The 22,299-nt window shown below is 29.2% G+C and overlaps 2 protein-coding genes across 2 annotated transcripts; both read right to left on the bottom strand.

Annotated features, from left to right (window-relative positions):
* Window positions 1-2,906: 2,906 nt before the first annotated feature.
* On the bottom strand, window positions 2,907-9,757 carry LOC107451339 (mitochondrial inner membrane protease ATP23 homolog; the record flags this gene model as incomplete). The annotated part of the gene is given in 3 exon segments (XM_043056021.2): window positions 2,907-3,123; window positions 7,359-7,404; window positions 9,388-9,757. Coding segments are annotated over 3 exon segments (465 nt in total), but the record flags the coding sequence as incomplete, so codon positions are not given.
* Window positions 9,758-13,233: 3,476 nt separating this feature from the next.
* On the bottom strand, window positions 13,234-20,304 carry LOC107442507 (single-strand DNA endonuclease ASTE1-like). Its single transcript, XM_043056022.2, has 2 exons — window positions 20,028-20,304; window positions 13,234-16,123 (listed from the first exon to the last, which is right to left on the bottom strand). The coding sequence occupies exons 1-2, from the start codon at window positions 20,186-20,188 to the stop codon at window positions 14,281-14,283; spliced, it is 2,004 nt and encodes a 667-aa protein (XP_042911956.1). The 5' UTR covers window positions 20,189-20,304; the 3' UTR covers window positions 13,234-14,280.
* Between the last annotated feature and the right edge of the window lie 1,995 nt (window positions 20,305-22,299).

Genomic DNA, 22,299 nt, shown 5'->3' on the forward strand with positions numbered 1-22,299 from the left:
GACAGTGGCTTTTTCAAAGAGTGGGAGTAATTATTTTTAATGTTCCCTAAACTAAAGTCTTAATTTTGAGAGTTTAAAATTGAAATAAAGTTAAAAGCACATTTCTAAAAAGTAATGAAATATTAAGGAGAATTTTGGATGAATACAAAAATCTGCTTAACATTTCATTTCATCAAATTTCAGAAGTAAAGATAGTAAATACAAGAAAGTTATAATAGTTAAACAAACTACCGAAAAGATGTGCAAAAATATTAATTACAGTTTTTATACTAAAAAAAAAACTGGTTAAAAATAGGGAAAAATGTTCAAAATAGGGACTCTTTTTTTATGTTAAAATGATTCATTTTCCAGTACAAAATAAAATCTACATTCGTACAAAAAAAAGAAGAAGAAAAGCACATACACATGGCTAAACACATGAAAAACAGTAAAAAAATTCAAAATTCTTTTCTTTGGAAAAGAATTTTTGATTTTTCATAAATTCTGACTCAGAAATATCCTTGTGAGAATACTACAACTTTCACTAATAATTTGAGAGAATACTTCAACTTACTCTAATAATTGCAGAATTAGTACAAATATCCCGGCGTCCTATCGCTCATGGCATTCCGAGTTTTTGATCGTCACGAAGCTGTCACCACCGCGCGTTGGAGTATTTAATATTCCCCCCTTCCTCTTGGAGGTCGGATTGTGTTTTTTTGAGATGGCGTCTCTGTCAACGCCATTGGGTCTTCATCCATTGATGCTATGAATTTTTCCTCAATTTTTTTTTAAATTTTCACTGACTGGCCTTCTTTTCATCAAATACTACAAAAGCTAAACTTCAATATGCATTTACATAAACTTTTACATGCCTGAATTAACTTCGTTGATTTTTTTATCAAATCGTGTGCGATGAGCAATCTCTAAAATACTTTGAACATTATCTTCGATTTTTTGGGAGTCCTTCACCATGCAGAATTGAGAGAATCCTGAGATGTACTTCAACCGACGTTTCTCTTTCCAATGATGCCCGCGATTCTGTGGTAATCCAGTTATTATAAACCTAAATGATGGATAAAATAATGTTAAAAGGTTGAGGATACTGATCGCCAACTTGCAGTCGTTGATATCAATTAACTTTCCTTGCCAGAATTTCCAGCCCGTCTCCCACTACTCCACCATGACGATGTATCAGATACTGTCTTTGCTTCAGAAGAAATAAAATAAAAAGAATCTTTTGGTTTTTAAAAATGACTGTCTTGTTGATGCCTTTTTCAAAGGTAATAGATATGATTTCTGCTTTGTAACTTCATCTGGTCTCCAGGTATGTTCTGTTTTCATCCCTGGTTCTTTTAGATTTTTTTGTTTTGTACTGAGGTGTAAATTGCGGCACAATGCTTAGTGCAAATCTATACAGTTTAGATCGGCCATATTCTTATTTAAAACCCATTAATTATAATTTTTTATTTGGTACCCAGCATTACCGGTACAATCCTCATAAGAGTAATTTTTTTATCTCTCTATATTTAAAAAAATACATAGATTGCCATTTCCAACGAAAAAATTAAAGAAGTACCTGCTTTTCATTCTCATCATGCAAACATTATAGAATGACAAAATATGAAACTTTTCTAATTTTTAAAATGATGTTTGAGAAACAAGAAAACATTAGAATTACAATACTTTTCGATTAAATAATCTTAGGCATGGCTCAAAAGTAATGGTGGTCCATTAGACGAAGACCACTAAAATTTAACTATGACTAATATAAAATGATAATTCAGGGTCCTTCTAAATTAGCAATCAGGGCAAAAGGATGATTTTGATTTCATGTTATGATTTGTGTTTGTGTCACAAAATAGCATATTTCATCATATAATTGGTGACATTACACATATTTTATATTGTAATTTTTCATTTAAATTTATTTATTAACTCCTTTTTCTTAAAAATTAAGTAACAGTGAAAATGTGTACAGACTAGACTAGTAATGTTTTTCAATTACTGGCCCTATGGACCAGTGAACTAACAATCTTAGTATCTCTCTTTCCCCCCTGCCTTGGTAATTGTTGTCATATGCCATTAAGACAAAAGGGGTGCGTTTCTTTTTGTTTTCCAGTAGTGCTATCTATGGCTGAGAATTCAACTTCTGCTCCACACATACGTCTCAACCCGTTTATAGGGCGAACCCATTAATTTATCCACAGATCGTAATTTTGACCTGAACCAGAGAACGATCAATCTCCAATTCAGTTTCCCCAAAGGTAAGATTTTTTATGGGAACATGGAAGACTTTGTGACCTGACAGATTTAACATGCACCAGTCACCATTTACTACATGTGGAGTCTTTGGTTGGCAGGGATCAAATTTACAACCTCTTGAACATGGGCCCAATGCCCTATCAACCAGGCTATCTCGACCTGCTTTGATAATATATTAGATAATAAGCACACAAGTTACCAATTAATGACTCATTAATATTCATAGTGACTTCACAATAATGAAAGTTAGTTTTACTAAACAATGAAAACACAAACGACTCTTAGAGAAAGTGATTTTGTGAGAACTCTGTAAATATAATAAGCAAGGTATCTCAAAGCTAATTTTACTTGTTGAATGATTACTTGAAATATGATTTTGTGTAAAGACCAATATAATTTTAAAATAAATATTTAAAAATAATTTTGAAAATAAATAAGAAAATATTAATTACTTAAAAAAAAAAAATAAACATACACAACTAGATTTAAAAAAAATAAAGAAAATTTAAAAAAAGAATATAAATTATGAAAATGTTATCAAAATGTCATAAAATACAACACACATTAAAACTATGCAATGTTGGAGTACTTAATAACAGTTCATTTATACACAAGAGGTTTTTAAACACTCAGTACAGAATATAGAGCAAATCTATATTTACCTCAGTACATAGCAGATGATCAACATTTCTAAAGTCTATATTGGCTCTACAGAAATCAAACATATGCACCATTTCATGAGCAAGGGCACCATGCACAGCTGATTTTGTTGTAGCAGTATTCTGACATATGACAATCTGATTCAATTCTGCATCATATCCTCCAGTCACAACTTTGCTACATGGTTCACAGGATACATGACGATTCAAATCCACTGGACTATGAAATGAAACAGTTGACCATTTATAATTTATTCATTACAAAATCTAACAAAGATGATTCAGTTCAGAGCTAATTTAAAAAAGAGAAGCCATTTTTCAAGAACTTTTGCTGAACTGTTACATTTTCAAGAACTGTAACATATAATTAAAATTTTTTTTTTCTCTATAATTTATTAAATTTCTGCTATAAACCACTTTACAGAAGACATTTAGTGGAAACTATATAATTTAAGTCTATAAAGATTTGATAGCTAATTAAATGTCATTAATTTGGATTCTGCTTAGATTACAGAGTTAATGAGACAGTATTAATCATGGTTCTACCGTACATCCCATTTTAAGCCTACTGTTTAAGTGAACTTTTCAAATCTCCAAAATTCTGCGAAAATCAGGGGGTCGACTTATACAACCGAAATAAAGTTGGACATTCGTTAATCTAGATAAGAATAAGATAGATAAGAATCACTGTATCATTTCACCATTTTTAATATGTTATATGCAATTAATTTAGCATTTACTTTTTCTTTACATATAAATATTTCTTTTAGAAAGATACTTTCAATTACATTTAGGAAAAAAATTGAGAATAAGAAAAGTTAATGTGCTGTTTCTTAGTGTGAGATTACGAATTTGAAGAATTGCATAGCAACCCATACCTGAAAATGTCATCGTAGGGCTGTTTGACTGACTGACTGTCAAGCCAAATTTTTTTCCTAAATGTGAGGTTTTAGAAGTAAACACTCTTATATTTAGCAAGCACAATTTATCAATAATTTACAACATTAAATTTAATTTAAAATACTGAAGTTAGGCTTTCAAGCAAAACTAGCTGGTAAAGTGAAACTTCCTGAACAGAAAAAGGGAAAGTCCCTATGCAATTGCACATGCGTGACACGATAGTTCGTACACATAGCCTCAAAAAGCTAAGTACAACACAGTTAAAATAATTTATTCAAAAGTATTTCAAAAGAATATAACGCAATGAAAACTTTTAGAGCTGCAAATTTAAAGATTCCAGAAGATCATCTTGTAGGGTCTGACAAAAAACTTCTGTACTCCTATGCAAAGAATTTGAAACTCGACACTTTTTAAAAGATTTATAACGATTGACTACACGCCTAGTATCATTTGACACATGACCTCTGTAAGAGCAACACTGATGGTTCCTATTTTTGAAAGAATTTTTTCTTTTTCCATCAATCAGTCATTCTAAAACTATTAATCGTAGAAATTTTCATACTTGATTTTTTTCAGATCTGACTTATACACTCAACATACCAGGAACTTGCTACCTCATAATAATAAGAAAAGGAGATAGACTTATACACAAGGATATACGGTACTTTGATTTCAGAAATAGTCAAATAGAATAAAACTGAAATTTACATGAGCAGAGGCAACATATACAGCTGATTTCATAAATTAAATTTTTAGGCAATTCTCTGATAATAGAGTAAACTGATGGAAATGAAGGCTTGTTCAATATAAAAATAGTAGAGATCTTCATTATATTATCTCAAAGGTTTGAAGAATTCTATGAAATAAATATTTTTTTATTAATTTCCAAAACCTCATTTCTTCACTCGCAACTCTTACCACCTACAAACACGAAAAACATAATATCTCAATTAAATATTTATACCTTTTTAGTTCAACTTTTATCTTTTAAAAATTAACTCTTATACTATTGTTTCTATGAATTAGTAAGTTAATTTTTTGGTCTTTAAATTTGTTTCTTATTTTGCGAAAAAAAATTATAATGAAACACATGATTCACATAATTTCCTTAGTCATAGCGATTCAGAATGTTACAGATCAATGGCACTATTATTTCAGCAGAAACAGTGCGCACGTTCTAAGAAAATGTTCGGATGAAACTGCAGAAAAATTTCACTAAATTGGGAAAAATTCCTCAGTGTATAAAAAGTAATTGATTAAGCAATTTGGATAAGTGTTAAGATGGCATTCCTCTCATTCCCTTGCTTAAATTTATGAAGTTAATTTATTTTCTAAAAATGCATAAATAAGTGTTTCAATGTCCTCTAAAAGGATATATATTGTTATTTTAATTTTATTTATGAGAAAAAACATCAGGAGCAAATAATGCTTATTTTCTTATTATCATTTCCCTTATCATTTCCTCATTGTAAGAGAACGGTACATTTGTAATTTATAAAGTTAATTTAAAAATGAATTAATAAATTTCCTAATTTCCACTTTTAGGATAGTTTAAGAATATATATTGTTTTTTTTTATCGATTCATGTGCATAAATTTCAAAAGCAAATAATGTCATTCTCTCATTACCTCACCGTGAGAAAATGACACTTTTGTGACAGATTGATTTCAATATTTTTAAAGACTAGTTAAAAAATTTTTTTTGCTTCATTTTGATATTTTTTAAAGCCTCTAAGAATTGATAAATACATTTATTAAAATCACTGTTTTAAACAAATTCATAATTAAAACTATTGTTCCTGGACCATGTTATCATTTCCTCACTTTAATAAAAACTTATAATAAGCTTAATATCTTTTTAAATATTTAACGTGACTGCTATATTTTTCTTGTCTAGTAACTTCTCTCGAACCTTATCACAAAAAAATTATAAACTTCTGACACTTTTTCTCTTGTTGTCACTACCTGAAAATAGGCATTTGTAAAGAATGAACCACTTAGTTCAAGTCACATAGTCAACAATAATTTTTTTATTATACTCATAACCAAATAAATTTTTTTATGATCTTGAACTAAAATTTCAATTTTATATTTTAAAAAAACCCATTAATTTCATATGAAAAACACATTTTTATAAGAAGATGACAAATAAATATATTTTTTTTAAAACGTAAGTTTACAAATGTAATGAATCATTTTGCTTGTTAGGAATCAAGAGGCATTGTGATTTTAATTTACTTTTATCAAAAAGTTTTATATATGTGGAAATCTGTTTAAAATACCAAGCTATTGAAAAATTAAATTAAAAATTAATACAGAAAAAAGATACAGTGTTCAAAACTGAATAAAAATCATCAAAGTTTTAAAAATAATCTATAAACTATTAAAATAAATTTTCAAGTTTCAAATTCCACACACAGGAAATGATGCAAATTCAAACAGGTAATCCTTAAGCATTTTANAAAATAGGCATTTGTAAAGAATGAACCACTTAGTTCAAGTCACATAGTCAACAAAAAATTTTTTATTATCTCATAACCAAATAAATTTTTTTATGATCTTGAACTAAAATTTCAATTTTATATTTAAAAAAAAAACCATTAATTTCATATGAAAAACACATTTTTATAAGAAGATGACAAATAAATATATTTTTTTAAAACGCAAGTTTACAAATGTAATGAATCATTTTGCTTGTTAGGAATCAAGAGGCATTTAGATTTTAATGTACTTTTATCAAAAAGTTTTATATATGTGGAAATCTATTTAAAATACCAAACTATTGAAAAATTAAATTAAAAATTAATACAGAAAAAGATACAGAGTTCAAAACTGAATAAAAATCATCAAATTTTTAAAAATAATCTATAAACTATTAAAATAAATTGTTAAGTTTAAAAATCCACACACAGGAAATGATGCAAATTCAAACAAGTAATCCTTAAACATTTTAATCAATATAAATAATTAATAAATAAAAAACTTTAATTTTTTTCTCTGATTTAGAGCATGTTTTATTTTCAATAGTAAATGGTAATTCTGCTTTTTGCTCCCCTCCCAACTTTGAGCTGGTTGCTTTCCAATAACAAAACCAGTTTCCCTCTTAACAAAGTTATTCAATGACAAGGTTGTATCTTGAAATTGAATAAAAAAATAGCTTATTCAGTGTTATACCTTAAAATATTTAAATCTCAACAAAATACAGAAAATTCAAAGAAATACAAACCAGTTATATATAAAAATTAGAAATAATTACTTATAAAATTCACCTACTTACTTGTTTGAAAAAAATATTCTTAAGGTGGATTTTTTTTTAGTAAAATTAATTGAAAAATGGAATTAGATACAAATGGCATTGAAATAGTAAAACAAATAACCAGATTTTAAAACAGACAAACTTTTGATGAATAAGCATTATGAAGTAAAGTAATATTTTTTACACAACTTAAATAATATGAGTACTACTGCAATAACTTTATAGTTTCCTAAATTTAAAATGAAGGAGATAAAACAATATTTATCGCCAAATAAATTCTAATAAAAGAATCATTCTTACCATCCAGCTGATTTTAGAGCATCCATCATTAACTTTATTAAGGGGCCTAAAAACCAAAGAGACAATTTAGAAATATCAACATTACACAGTCTCTTTATATTTTTCACAAGAGAATAACATTTTTTCAAAAATAAATAATCCCCCCCCCCAAAAAAAAATTCATACATGTAAAAATAATTTTAATTACAAGCGCCTCTTGCGGACCCGCAAGAGCTTTTGTTAGCACAAAACAAAGTTCTTATTAGGTGATACTCAGTTTAAATAGAGTAAAACATTATGTAAATAAAATTTAAAAAAAATCATAAATAATATGAGAAATAGCAAATTTTTTGTCATTTTTCAAAAAGGGAAGAAAATAAATCATTTGTAAATATGTTTAAAAAACTTCTGATAATTGCAATTGTAAAATATATATCAGTTCCAGTGTTTTCATCACAGAAAAAAAATGGGTGAGAATTTCTCACCCTTTCTCAAAAACAGGGTGAGATTTCAAAAAGTTAAGTGAGATTTCTAAAAACTAAAAAAACACAAAAACTCTTGAAAAAAAATCATTTCTTTAATTATAATACATTTTTAACGTCTTCTATTTTTTAAAGCATTGAATATTTTTGGTGCATCATCATAGAAGATTTTGCCTTTACAAGGTATTTGTCCATCTTACATAAGTGCATAAAAAATTTGAACGTCTTACATGAAGAAACCTTACCTACGGTAAACACGTGGTTGCAGAGAAATGTGTTCTGAAAGGGGTTCCGTGGTTGTGTTCTGTAGTTCGAAAAGGTTCTGAACAATACTGGTAAATAGGGAAGCTAGATAATGGGGCAGATGTTGAAAATAATTAAAGATCCAGGAAGAAAAGTGAAACGGATTTCATTCTAAATGGCGTAATTCGAAGCTTTTTCCAAAATGCGAGAAATTCGCGAGTTTTGAAATTGATTTATAGAATGCGCGAATTTCTCGCGGTAATAATTTTTTAATGCGAGAAAAGGAAAAAATATGCGAGATTCTCGCGTTCTCGCGCTGTAGTGAAAACACTGAGTTCATTCTGGCATCAAATTTAAGCTATAGTGCAGCTCAGCATAAAATATGACTTAATTCTGATTAGTGATAACAGCAGAAGATTTACAAATAATAATCAGTTCATAATAATAAACATTTCATAATAATAATTTAATTTTGGTAAATAACATATAACAAAAATAAAAAGTAATTATTTCAAGAATCTTATATATATTTGTTCAGGAGCGGATCCAGAAATTTCTCCGGGGTAGGAGGTTATAAACTCAGATTCCACCCCACAATAAATTGTTCTTATAAGAAAATTTCTATGGGGAAAAAAAAAAAAAACTTGGGTTTTTAATGCCAGTCTTCTCATTTATTTTTTTCATAATGAACAATACATAAATAAGTGAAGATCATAATTAGATGGAGAAAAAAAATCGATTTTTCCGACCTACCTAGGTGTAAATGCCCCTTTAAATAATTTTTAAATATTTCATTTCTTTTGTAAACTATTAAAAAAAAAAATTATTTTTATTTCATTTTTCAATTTTGGGGGGTCATGACCCCTATGACCCCCACCGCTGGATCCGCCACCGTATTTGTTTTAAGTGAGAAAAAAAAATTCATGTATTTCATCGTTTTAGCTGGTTAAAATTGTTATGACCAATAAAATGGTAACTCTTTTTAAATGATGGAACATTAGGGATGCATAACTTGTGGCCTTCAAAGCTTCTTAACTTGGCCCCTGAACTGTCTTAAAATATTAATAAAAGTATAAAAGAAAAATAAGAGGCAAATTTTTTTTTTTTAACCATGCTCTGTAACAGAAAATTACTGATCTAGTTTAACTAAATTAAAATAAACTAATTCTTGAATATTTTAGAAAGATAATTATTATTTTCAAATTACTTGAATGCTTTCTTTATGCTAAAAAAGAGCTAAGTTATCTTCTCTACTCAGGAAAAAAAAAAAAATATTGAATTGCGGCTTTAAGGTTCATACGCTTGGGTAAACAAACTTAACTTACTTTCAACGACAATGTTATTAATTTGACGTTCACATTTGAGCCTTTGTAAATTGTCCCGATTTTCACCCATAAAGAGTTTCCGAAACCAGCTTCGAGTAATTTTATCACCTCTTCGTTCAGGAAAAAAATCAATTCCAGCTGGTTCTTCCATTAATTCTTCTTCTTTTCCCTCATTTTCAGAACTGCTTGATTCGGAAGACATATTGATCGTTGAATCAGTATTTATTACGAAGAAAAAAAATTATATATTTATTAAATGTAAACGATAAATAGATTTATAAGTCGGTTTTTCTAGCTAGAAAATAGATCAACATTACGTATCTTCACTTAATTTCAAGTTTTGAAAGACTACCTTAGTGCAGTCAAAGTCACTAATGAAACCTATACTACTGGTTTTTCTCGCTGAGCTTGATTGGCGCGTTTATCGCTGGCAATGCATTTAACCAATCAGGTTTTCATTCGCACCCAGAATTTTTCATTTGCGGTGACAATTCTTCGATTCACGTTGATCAACGTTTTCTTTTCATGATTTTCGTTATAAATAAAACTAGGGATTTCCGTTCTTAATGCTGCTGCTGGTCGAACTAATCGACTGTCACAAAAAGTCATAGTATTTTATTTACAGCATTAAACAACGCTATGAGATATTTGTATCATTGACAATAAATTGAGAATAGTAGTAGTATTTTATTTACGTCGCACTAGAGCTGTACAATCACAATGGGCTATTGGTGACGGTCTGGGAAACATCCCTGAGAATGAATCGAAGTTATTCAATCACAGTTTTGATCCTTTGCCGAAAGGATGGCTCCCCCGCTTTGTAGCCCGACGACGAGAGCGCGAAAGTGAGCACTTTATAGTAGAACAGTTTAACGAGCACAGATACCGCACACTCTCGGTCACTTCTCTTCTCCGCATTTTTTAAGTGCAGAAAGAGTTGCAAATCACAAAAATGCCTAAACTATAAATTGACATTTCATGCGCAAAAGGGCCATATTTGTTTACGAACTTAACGTAGAGTTGTTTTAGAAAGTTATCGCAATTTAAGTGCTAATTTGAGAATATTTATTCCTTCTCTCTTTCCCTCCCTTTTTTTTTACTTTGCGTTAAATTTTGCTGCACAAAAATTGAAATTGCTAAGGTGTGTGGAATTTACAGGGAGAACGACGAAGTTAAAAAGTCCAGTCTCAACAATTGGTTTGAAAATTATTAACTGCAAAGCTTGTAGGGAAAAAACGAACATGTTTGACTGATTTTTAGCCAGCTGAAATAAAGTTAATAAAGTTGATGCGTTGAAAGAGGAATTCTTATTTGTAAACAAACACGAATTTTGTCTCGAAAATCTAATTCGGACGAAAGTTTTTGCAAATTTAAATGTTTTTTCGTAGATTTTTTATTTTAAATATTGACTATTGATTTATTGTTGTAGAAAATTTATTCTTCCCTCACGGGATTTTTATTTTTTAATTTTATGTTCTCGAGTAGATGTCAATCAAAAGTAGATCAAATAGACACATTGTCAATCTTAATATTTACAATGTAATTTTTAAGATAAAAAAAGTTAATGAGCAATAAAAACCGTTTCCGATTTGAATTGTTATAATTCTCGTCAACGAGTAAAATTTCGTCATATTTATTTCTTCTTATTGAGTCCAACAATCCATATTCCATAAGTTAATAATATTTGCAAGAGCTTTTTTTCCCTTCAGATCTTGGTAATCGTCTATTTCGTTACGATTAACACATTAACAAAAGGTTCTTAAAATTCTACAATAAATGTATCTTTAAGAATAAAATGTTTCATGAATGAGAAGTAATTACAGGGGTTGGTGAGCGGAGAGAGCAGGAGGCGCAGCACCCTTCTCTTTTAAATATTTATTAATTTTTAATTTAATGATGTATGTTAATTTTTTGATTATTCAGACATGTAAATGTTTTAAATTAATAACTATTAAACTTTCAAATTTTAGTGGCAAAATCAAACATTTCAAAGAAGTCGGAATTAGTAGTTACAGAGATATGAAAATGTAGAAATGTGGCGTTTCGAAATTCTATTACTCAGAGATTACATAACTAATTTTGCTGATTTTTTTAAAAATAATTTTTAGCTTCAAATTGGAGTTTAAAATTATTCAACCGTCTTTTTGATCATTATTTAAAAAATAATAAAATATAATGAATATTTATAGACATTCATAACTTGAATAAAATTAATTATGGACAATGAAATTATGTGAATATATAGTTATGTGCACTCATTTTCTTTATTCTAGACGCAGTATATATAATATAACATGTAATATAATAGTATATTATATTGTTTTGCATATGACGAAATATGCAAAAAGCAAAGCTAACATTAATGGTCAGAAATGTTCAACCTGTTTCCTCTCTGAACCATTGTAACTATTTTTTGCAAGCTTCTGTTGCAAAATTAGTAAAATATTAGTTTAGTATATAGTTAATTATTTATCTCTATATTTATAGAATAAGATATGGTTGAATTTCAAGTTCTAATTAGTGGAAATCTAATTCAGAGGTGAGAAGATATTATATATTTTTTTTAAATAATAAATAACGAACAACGACGATAATAATTTACATGCGAAACATTCAAAATATTCTGTTGTAATTACATGTCTTGCACTAATGTTACATGTTTCTGCAATGCAATGTATTCATAAAGTGAACCTTACAATAGTATCTTATATCCCTTTTATTACATATAGCATATTAAATTATAGTAAATTATATACTATATTATATTATATATAGTATATTATATTATATCCTGATTTAGCACACGACAACCTCAATAGTAATTTTCTTCGCAAAGAGTAATTGTTCTTTCTTTTTTTAAATATTTGAGTTTTCACAATTTTTGAACTATCTTTACTGTTTGTTGAATAGGTTTTGATAAAAAAAAGTTTTCGAATAAAACCTTATAATTTAAAAAAAAAACTATTTTATCCTATTGGTTTGGATTTGTTCTCATTCTATTCAGAACTTTGGAAACTTTACTTGATACTAAGTAAAAAACATTTTCTTACGCGTAACAAGTAAGTCGGAATAGTATTTTTCTTTTTTACACAATGGGATACCTGGAAGTGACGTAGTGTGGGTAACTCGATCCTGATTGGTTGCTGAAATATGGCATTTATTAACATTAGCAACTGTTCTGCCCATTCTATTTCGCGCAAGCCAAGCCCGTCAAATATAAATTCTCTTAAGTGACACAATCCATATTTTTTCACAAAATTCTTCCACAAAGATTTCAATTCTTTCTCTATACATTTCTTACTTAACACAAAGACAGGCATGAAGCCATTTAGAATATAAAGAATCTAATTATGCATCGCGAAGTTTCCAGGTACACAAAAACAAAAATATATTACAAAAAAAAGTATAAAAAATTTAACTAAAATGTTCCTGTGCTTAACGATGAAAATAAGCTACTCTCAATTTACAAATGAATAGGCTTATTGTGAAACATTAATGAGCTATCAACCTCTTCTCTGTCTGCTTCGTATCTTATACATTCATCGTCTTTGTGCCCGCATGGTCTTCGTCGCATACCATGTGAAGAAAGGAATTGCTTTACTAAAATTGAATTCGTCACCACTTATACGTCTCATTAAAGCTTGCCCGTTGTAATAATTTTTGTATTTCTGAATATTTCTCACATTTAGTCTCACTTTCTTCCCAATTTTCGCAGAATGTTTAACATTTTGTTAAAACTGTTTTTGTTAAAACAAAAAAATTTATTTGATCTTTAGAAGAATTCCGAACATTTTACGATCATTCCTATTCGGAAGAAACAAATTCCGACCGGATCTCTTGTTAGATATAAGCGTTTTACAATTTTTCCAAAATATGGAAAAATGTAAAATTGTTTAGATCTGTCACTCACTTAACTTAGCAATGAGAAAAATTACTGCCGATAGAAAATTTTGATCCGCTGTGGCTCTGAGGATAGAGTGCTCGCCTTCGGGGTCGAATTCAACTCCTGTTTCGCACCGGCCACAATGCCGACTGTTGAAATAAGCTTCCGTTAGATGGATCATTAATGGGTTAGAATCACGACCTTGCTGTCTGACTAAACGAAAGAGATTTTCCTGATTTTATTCTTTATGTACGCATATAGGGCTATGTTTTCCTCAAAAAGTCCTTCACAAGAGTCCAAGATTCAGGATTCTCTACATTGGGTTAAAGGTTACAAGTCTACGGAGATGAACAGTGAGGGTAATAAGCTCAAAAATGGATAGGTAGCTCAACATCAATTATTAAATAAAATAATGATGGAAAATACTTTTCACCGAAAGTTATGCGTTTGAATATAAAAAAAAGCATTCACCTTGAACATTTCTTTTAAAAAGGATTTTTTCTCAATTTATTTCCATTGATACTGACTTACATATAAATTTTTTATAAATATTTTATTAAATGTAAAATTATTTGTCACTTTCAAGGTTTAAAACAATTGTTCCAGAGCCATAAAAATATTTGAAGAATGTCAGTAAAGCAACAGAAATTAATTCCACACTCTCATAAAATCGGTTCAACGTTGAACCATAACTTTGTACCATAATGCGGTGAAAATTTGCTGCAACCATAATAAGGTGCTGAATTTAATCTTGTCCCCATTAAATTTCAAACATTATATCGTGTAAGCAATTTAAAATAAGATATCAAGTAAGGGGTACATTAAGATGACAGCAAATTTGAAAGTTAGTATGGTTCAACAATAAAATTTATAACAATCTAAACAGTATTTGATAAAATTATATAAGAGAGTTAGTTTGAGTTCTTCAAATAGTTAGTTTTCAAATTTCACCTTCTTTTTAAAAACAAATGTACATTCGTGTTCGTTAGCAATGAATAATAATAATAATTTTAAAATCCAAGTTTACGGAAAAATTTTGATTTTTCTGAATTCCAATTAGGAGTTTCCCTCCAAGGAAAACCTGGTGGAATGTTTTGAAAAACTTTTTTCAGCATTATATTGAATACGTTTTGACTTGCCGTTTCTTTTCCTAGGAACAATTCTATAAAAATGTCGCTTTCAGGATTAGATTCAATTTCTTTTGCTAAACTACATAACATTGAGCCTTCAAAGATGCTCTCAGAGTTAATAGATTTCAAAGGTGATTCTAAGAGTTGATTTAATGACATCAAGTACTTGAAGCAAGTTTGAAGTTGGTTGTAGCTGTGAATCACATACACATCGAAATGATGTTGCAAACTTATCTTTGTGTCGCGTGGAAATGTTTGTGCAAATTCGGCTTGTTTCTTCGCCGAATTCGATGTGATATTTCTAAGAGAATAATACATCTTTGAAAGATCAGCATCGATTTTGTCTTGTAAAATAGGATATGTTAAAACTGATTCATGCAACACATAAAAATGAGTGATGCATAACAACAAGGCTAAAAAGAATTCTTTAGTAGGCTTAGGTGAACAGTTTCGCAGCCAATAACATATGATAGCAAACAAAAGCTGTAATTTCTCTGGAAAATGTTTCAGATAGAATGTTTTAATTCCAATAACTTCTGCTAAGAACTCCAGTCGCGCTGTTTTATCCATATGCTTAATTTGATGTAAATGTGGAACAGGTTTTCCACTTGGAAGAGCTAACATAGGTTTAGTTTTGAAGAATATTTCAAATCCTTTATCTACATCATATTCATCGACATCAAGTAAACATAGTGATTTATGATCTTTCATGTTTGTACTTGCAGTTTCGTGATGAAAAAGTATACCATAAATAACTTGACGGACAAAGCAACTGCAGTTATAGCTACTTCTGTCAACAAAATCACCTACTTGAGTACGCATGAATGATCGATGTAAGTTGATAACGTTTAGAAAAAGAGGGGGCAAACGCCCCTGGCTGTGTTTACGCACATATTCTTTAGGAAAAGGCGTTCCACAAGGAGCCACTAATTGCGATGTTGGAAGTAGTTTGGTATCCGACAGCATGTTATTGTTGTCAAATAAGTAAGATAACTTGGAAACTTTGATTTTGTAAGAGTTAACAGAATAATCCAACAATCTTTTAAACGCTTCTTGTTTTTCTTTATTAATTAAACTTAATATGTCTCCAAGAACTTCAACATATTCGCGAGTGCCTAAGTAATTTAGAATTTGTTCAATTTTCTGCCCTGGTTGGGGATAAAAGTACCATGCTATGGGTCTTAAATCTTCATATTTTATAAAGTCATTACCAGCCAAGCAAGCTAGTAACTGTAAATTGCTTTTGTTAATGGATGGATAAAATGAAAGGAATTTATTAATATGATAAATCTTGCAACTTAAGTATTTGGTTTTATTATCCTCAGATGTCAGTACACTGCAACTGTCTAGGCTTGACGTTCTTATGTAGCCATTTTTTACATCAAATATATAGAAATCACTATCTTCGCTAAGAACTGGACAGTTGAAATGATTCGCAAGTGAAGCCATGTGACCATCGCTTTCAAATTCGCACTGTACAAATGTAATACCAAGTTTGAAGAGGGTGTTTTTAAAAACACTTTTGGCATTTATAGGGAGAAATGGCTCTTCAATTTTGCCAGTTTCCGATGCGATTTTCACTCGGGAAACCCGTTGCCTCCATCTTTCAATCTGAGTTGGTAAATAACGATCTGAATCATCTTTACCACCATCAAGAACTACGATGGGCTTAATATTGCACTTTTTAAATGATGAAAAGTAAGCTCCAACTTTAGAGGTGTATCTGTAATAGAAGGAAAGAATATATCATTTTGCTTGATTATCTGACTTAAAACAGGAAACGATTGCAATTGTGTACTATGTATCCGCTGACCGAATGAAGACAATAACAAGCTTCTTAAAACCGGAAGAAATTCAGAAAACTTCCTGTGTATCCCTCCGTTTATGTTATGCTTACGAGGCGATGTGTGAACAGGCTTAATGTTCTAGGGAGTTTTTTACTATTGTGATTTGTATTTAAATTTACCCGTAATTTAATCATTTATAAGAGTTGTCTTGTAATTTATAAATTCTAACAGGTCATGAGTCACAAATTTAAGAAAATTAATTAGCATATTATAAATAAAGTGTAAGGTTTGTTAAGTTTTGAGTGTTATCCCTTATTTGGCTATATTTACGGATAACATAATAGGATGCTTTGGTGACTTTCGAATTCATTTTTGGTTTGTTTCGCTGAAATTTAGACTGAAAAGGCGTATTGTAATGTAAACACTACAGGTATAATAATATTGGACGGCGCGCTTTTTCAAGCTTAGGCATAAAAATCAATCGGAAGTAGTGCCGGAAGTTTTAAGACAAATTTTAACCCCTAGCGGTACCTGCACCGGCTTGACATAATGTTAATATTAAAAACTAAACCAAGAGAAAGCTCACCAATGTCTGTTTAGCAAGTTAAAAATCTCGCGTTTTTGTATCTCATTTCGTAACTTAAAGCATAACTATATTTTTAAACTATATATACTATCTTGAAACAAATAATTATTTGGGAATAGAACGTTTAAAAAATATAAAAAATATTTTTAAAAAAATAATCAGTTATGTGAGATATTTTCATCTAGACTAAAAATTAATGAATAATTTAAAAATTTTGCAAATTATTATGAGTCCAGAGGAGACATTAGGAGTAATTATACAAATGTTGAAAAATTAGATTCCAAATGCTTTTCATTTTCATAAAGCTGAGTCTTTCTTCATATTGATATGCCATTTTCATGATTAAAATAGAGGGCGCTTGCAAAGCACAGGAAAAATTAACCTAACAATCAAGAATAACTGTTATGCATTCACAGCAGTTCTGAAAAACATATTCTTCGAAAGCTTCCAAAAACAGCCATAATGAAATTTATCTTGAGTTTTTTCCCTGACATTTACAATGGGGGCACCAAACAGGGTCTTTTTGTAGATGTTTGTGTTCCCCAAACCATTAAAAATTCGTTTAAATAGTTTACGAATTCTATATCAAATATTAAGAAACTAGTTTAATTTAAATTTTTTAAAGTGGCTCCTTATGTACGATGAATGCATTTCACACACGAACTAACAGGTTTTTATTTATTTTAACCGTCCCTGTCAATAACTTTAACCATAAAGTTGATTATTTTTCTTATGACCAAATCCCTAATATGCATAGTTATTGGACTTCACTTTTAACAAAAATTGCAAACTTGTGTATTGAGAACAGTCATTACGGAATTCTCTGAAGAAAACTTTTCAGAAAATATGGGAAAATCAACGTAAAAAAAATAACGTATGCGTTAAACGCAGCTTTTGCATTACGTTTGGCAAAACCCTAACGTTAAACGCTATTTCTCAAAAGCCTAACATTTTAATGTGTGAGTTGATTTCGCTGGGGGAAATTTGCTTGCATTTCCAAAAGTTTTTTTTTTCTTCTCATTTTCATTTATTTTTTATTTTTTAATTTTCACTATTCTTCATTTTAATTATTTCTTACTTTCATTATTCTCTTAAAAATATGAATAATGTTGGAATTGGTGATATATTATGGTATAAAAGAAGAGTAAATAGGGGAAAAGTTTTTACTGGATTGTCGGAGCTTCAATGAGAAACATACTTCAGATTGACGAAATAGGTTAGAGTGAATTTTATTTTATATGGAAGAATCTATATTATATATATTTCTCTTACACGGGGACAAAAAAAAGCCTCATTACAACTCCCCGAATGGCAACNACTAAAAATTCGTTTACATAGTTTACAAATTCTTTATTAAAAATTAAGAGACTACTTTATTTTAGAATTTGTAAAGTTCATCATAAAAGATGAAAGCATTTGTGTCCCAAGACGCAAACAAATAGGTTCTTATTTATTTCAACCATCCCTGTCAATAACTATAAATATGAAGTGGATTATTTTTCTTATGTCCAAATCCTTAATATGCATATTATTGGACTTTACATTTAACAAAAATTACAAAATTGTGTATTGAGAACAGTCATTACGGAACTCTCTGAAGAAAACAATAGAGAACTTTTAAGAAAATATGGGAAAATCAACGTAAAAAAATAACGTATGCGCTAAATGCAACTTTTGCATTACGTTTGACAAAATTTTAATGTTAAAAGCTTTTTCTTAAAAGCCGAACATTTTAATGTGTGAGTTGATTTGATTGCGCTGGGGTGAAATTTTCTTGCATTTCCAAAAGCTTTTTTTTTCTTCTCATTCTCATTTATTTAATTTTCATTATTTTTATTTTCATTGTTCTTTATTTTAATTATTTTTTATTTTCATTATTCTCCCCAAAATATGAATAATGTTGGAATTGGCGTTATATAATGGTTTAAAAGAAGGGTAAATAGAGGAAAAGCTTCGATGAGAAGCATACTTCAGATTTACGAAATAGGTCAGAATAGATTTTATTTTATCTATGAAAGAATATTTTTTTTAAATTGTCTAATTTTGCAGTTCATTATTTTCTTATTTTAATATTTTATTACTTATTAAATTAATTGAGAATAATATTTGAATGAAAAGTAAAAACTATATGCTTTTATATAATAAAAAAATTAGTATTAACATGTAGTGTGTTATGTAGAATAGACTTAATATTAAACATTAATATTATATTATATTATATTACGTTTAGAAACCAATTCATAACGAGAAACTAATACAAAATTAAATTGTTCAAGACTTGCTCGTAGATTTTAGAAAATTGTGTTTCTGTTTTTACTGAAACTGTATAAATTTCAGTTCTAATTAAAAAAAATAGGTGAAAAGTGATATTTTTTTATATTCTTTAAAAAATATTATCATCTTTTAACTATTATAAATGTTAAATGATAATATGTATCACGTTTTCTAAACCAGTATCTCAATTACTTTACGAGAAATATTTGTTTAAACATAGATAAAAATGAAAACACAGGATCCGAAATGGGGTATGGGATAATTTTCATAAAGCATTTTTCATAAAACATTTTTCAAAAAATTTACGGATACAAAAATTTGTATTTTTATTAAAAATAGCTTCTAGGCAATTATTATTTTTACACAATGTATACTATGACTGTTATACAATTATTCTAATTTTCACACAGTTTTAATTTGAGTTTGTTTAATTTGTGACCTTTTTTGACAAATAACTTAAACAAATTGATTTTTTATAATTAAAATAATTTATTAATTATTCTGATTTACAAATATATTTAATTATTTTGATCAGTACAATTTATGAATACTCTAATAAACTTTTAGTTTTTTTTTTTAAAAATAGACTCATGTAGACATACCCAATTATATAACCTAATATAGGTATGAAGATGATATAAAGGACAGCCTAAGATAGATTATTTAAATAATTTGGTTTGTTAAGTTACGGAATTGAACAAAAACTCCCAATTAGAGAAGAAAATTTTTTTTTCTTAAATTATTAAGTTAAAATATAAGAGGTGAAAATATGTACACAAAAGAGGTGAAAACTAAAGCCAGTATAATTTGTACAATATGCGTTTAAAATTATATATTATCATGATCTTTGACAGTACGATTTTGAAATCTCGAAATTTTACTTATTTAAAAAGTCTGACCAGGTAGTCACCCGAAATGGTTAGTGTTCAATAAAAAAACTATATATATATATACTCAGTGTGGAAAAAAAATATACTCACGTGATGTAGTCTCCACCAAAGACATAACTAATTTTGTTAAAAGAGTACAGAAAATGGAGTAAATTATTTCCATCAATAACAATTGTACAATCATGAAGTTTGTAGGGCATTGTGAGGTGCGGATTAGCATCCATGAATGTCGATAAACTTTTCACACCCATCTTTGTTTACGAACAGAAAAGGAAATAATAAGTAGACCCCGAAAGTAATATAGAAATTTTTTTTAAAATAAACTTCTAAATATACATGGAAAAACTGTCATGTTAAACGCATTATCATCTAATTATTTGATTATCGTTGACGTGATGCAAATTTATTTCATTAAAGTCATCGTAGCTTTTATCTTTCGTTGATTATTGTTATTGTTAAAGAGATATGTAATCTGTTAGTTTCTGATAAAATATGAGCCGATAATTTGAAAATTATTCTTTAAATCATAATTTAGAATAAAAGAACTAGAAAAATATGATAATAATTCAGTCAGATCAATATTATATATACATATAGATTATTGAGAAACTATAGCAATAATAGATATAGAATAATATGAATGCTACAAATGCACATAAATTATGATGTGTGTTAAGCCTTATTTATATAAGATACTAGGCAGGATTGTTGCTTTTGATTTGAATTTTTTAATCGTTCACCAACTCTAATTATGTTATCTGTATCTAAAAATATACTTAGATGATGGAGTTTGCTGTTCTTAGGGAGAGGGGCTTGATTTTTTTAGATGATTAAGCTCCTGGTAAAGTTCTGATTCTTGAATGACTTAATAAGTCTTTATGGACCTATCAATTTCTTTAGATGAAGGTACGCCAAAAAATTTAGTTGACCTGCAGTTGTTAATAAATCGCAAGCACCAAGAGATTACTCGAATTAGACGTGTTAATGATGAAAATTTCTCAATAATTGTTTTTGTTAGAAACTGTGATGTTATTGAGAACTACAGCTGATTGTTATACGCATATTAGATCTTTTTTCAGTTTGCGATGAGGCAATAGATGGGAACTTTGAGAAATCTGGTTTTAATCATTGTGGTCCAGTCCACCACACATCATGATTTTTTAATTTTGATGCAGAAACACATTGAGAAGCACAATCAGCAGGATTTTCTTGACTTTTTACATGCTGCCAAGTTGCTCCTGATGCCAATTCTTGAATTTTAGAAATACGGTTACTTTATTAATGGATCATCAGAAAGATATCTGGGAATCTTAATGTCTGCTAAATGTTTCATCTGATCTTTAAATTGTCTCCTGATTTTTAAATATTTTTTTTCAACGGATCATCCCAAGAGAAGTTTTCTTCCCACAGCTCTTGCATCAGGACTTTTAACTGAATTGTTGTAGGTGACAGGAAACCAAGAGAGTCGTAAATTTTAGCAATAATAGAAACAAATTGACGTTTCGTCAGCGTGTCTTCGGAAGTAGGACTTATTTTGATTCTGAAAGTATCTTCCTTGGCATTCCAGATAGTGCCCAAGATTATCTTCTTCAATTTGTAGAAATCCGGAGGAGTTGCGCAATTCAGGTGGTAAAGATTCAAGGACTGATGATTAATTCCACCTTCGAATAGAAAATCCTCCTCTTTTCATAAGCTCTATCATTTGATTGACTAGTTGCTGAGCCTCCTCTTCAGTATTTGTTGCAGTTAGAAGATCATCTACATAAAAATCTTCTAATGCGGCTCTAGAAGCTAATGGAAAGTACGTTGATTCATATTTCGCCAACAGTTGAATCGTGTGAATAGCCAAATAAGGAGCCGGAGCTGTACCGTATGTTACGGTGAGCAATCGGAATTCAAGTAATGGATTCTCAGATTTTTCTCTCCAAAAGATCCGCTGGTAATCCACATCGCTACTGTTTGAATTTGACGGAATACTTTTTCCATGTCACTGGTTAGTGCAACAGGATAACATCTGAATTTTAAAAGAACATTAAATAGTTCGTTTTGTAGCTTCGGACCTACATGAAGAACGTCATTAAGAGAAATGAAACGATTTTTTCCAAAGAAAAAATCTTTGTTTTGCCTGATTCCGAGAATTTCCTAAAACTCTATCTTTCTTAAAAGGTATATTAACAATGTATCTACCATCGCAACTTCTTTTTGTTGTTTGAAGGTAGAATTTTTCGACTTTTTGACTATCGATAGATAAAGTAGAAGCATTTGGGATCGATTCAAATTCCCAGAATTTGTTCACAACATTATCTAATTCGACTAATGCATGGCAATTAATTAATGACATACTCTTTCTTTCACTCCTAGA

This window comes from Parasteatoda tepidariorum, chromosome 5 (assembly GCF_043381705.1).
Source record: "Parasteatoda tepidariorum isolate YZ-2023 chromosome 5, CAS_Ptep_4.0, whole genome shotgun sequence".
NCBI lineage: Eukaryota > Metazoa > Arthropoda > Arachnida > Araneae > Theridiidae > Parasteatoda > Parasteatoda tepidariorum.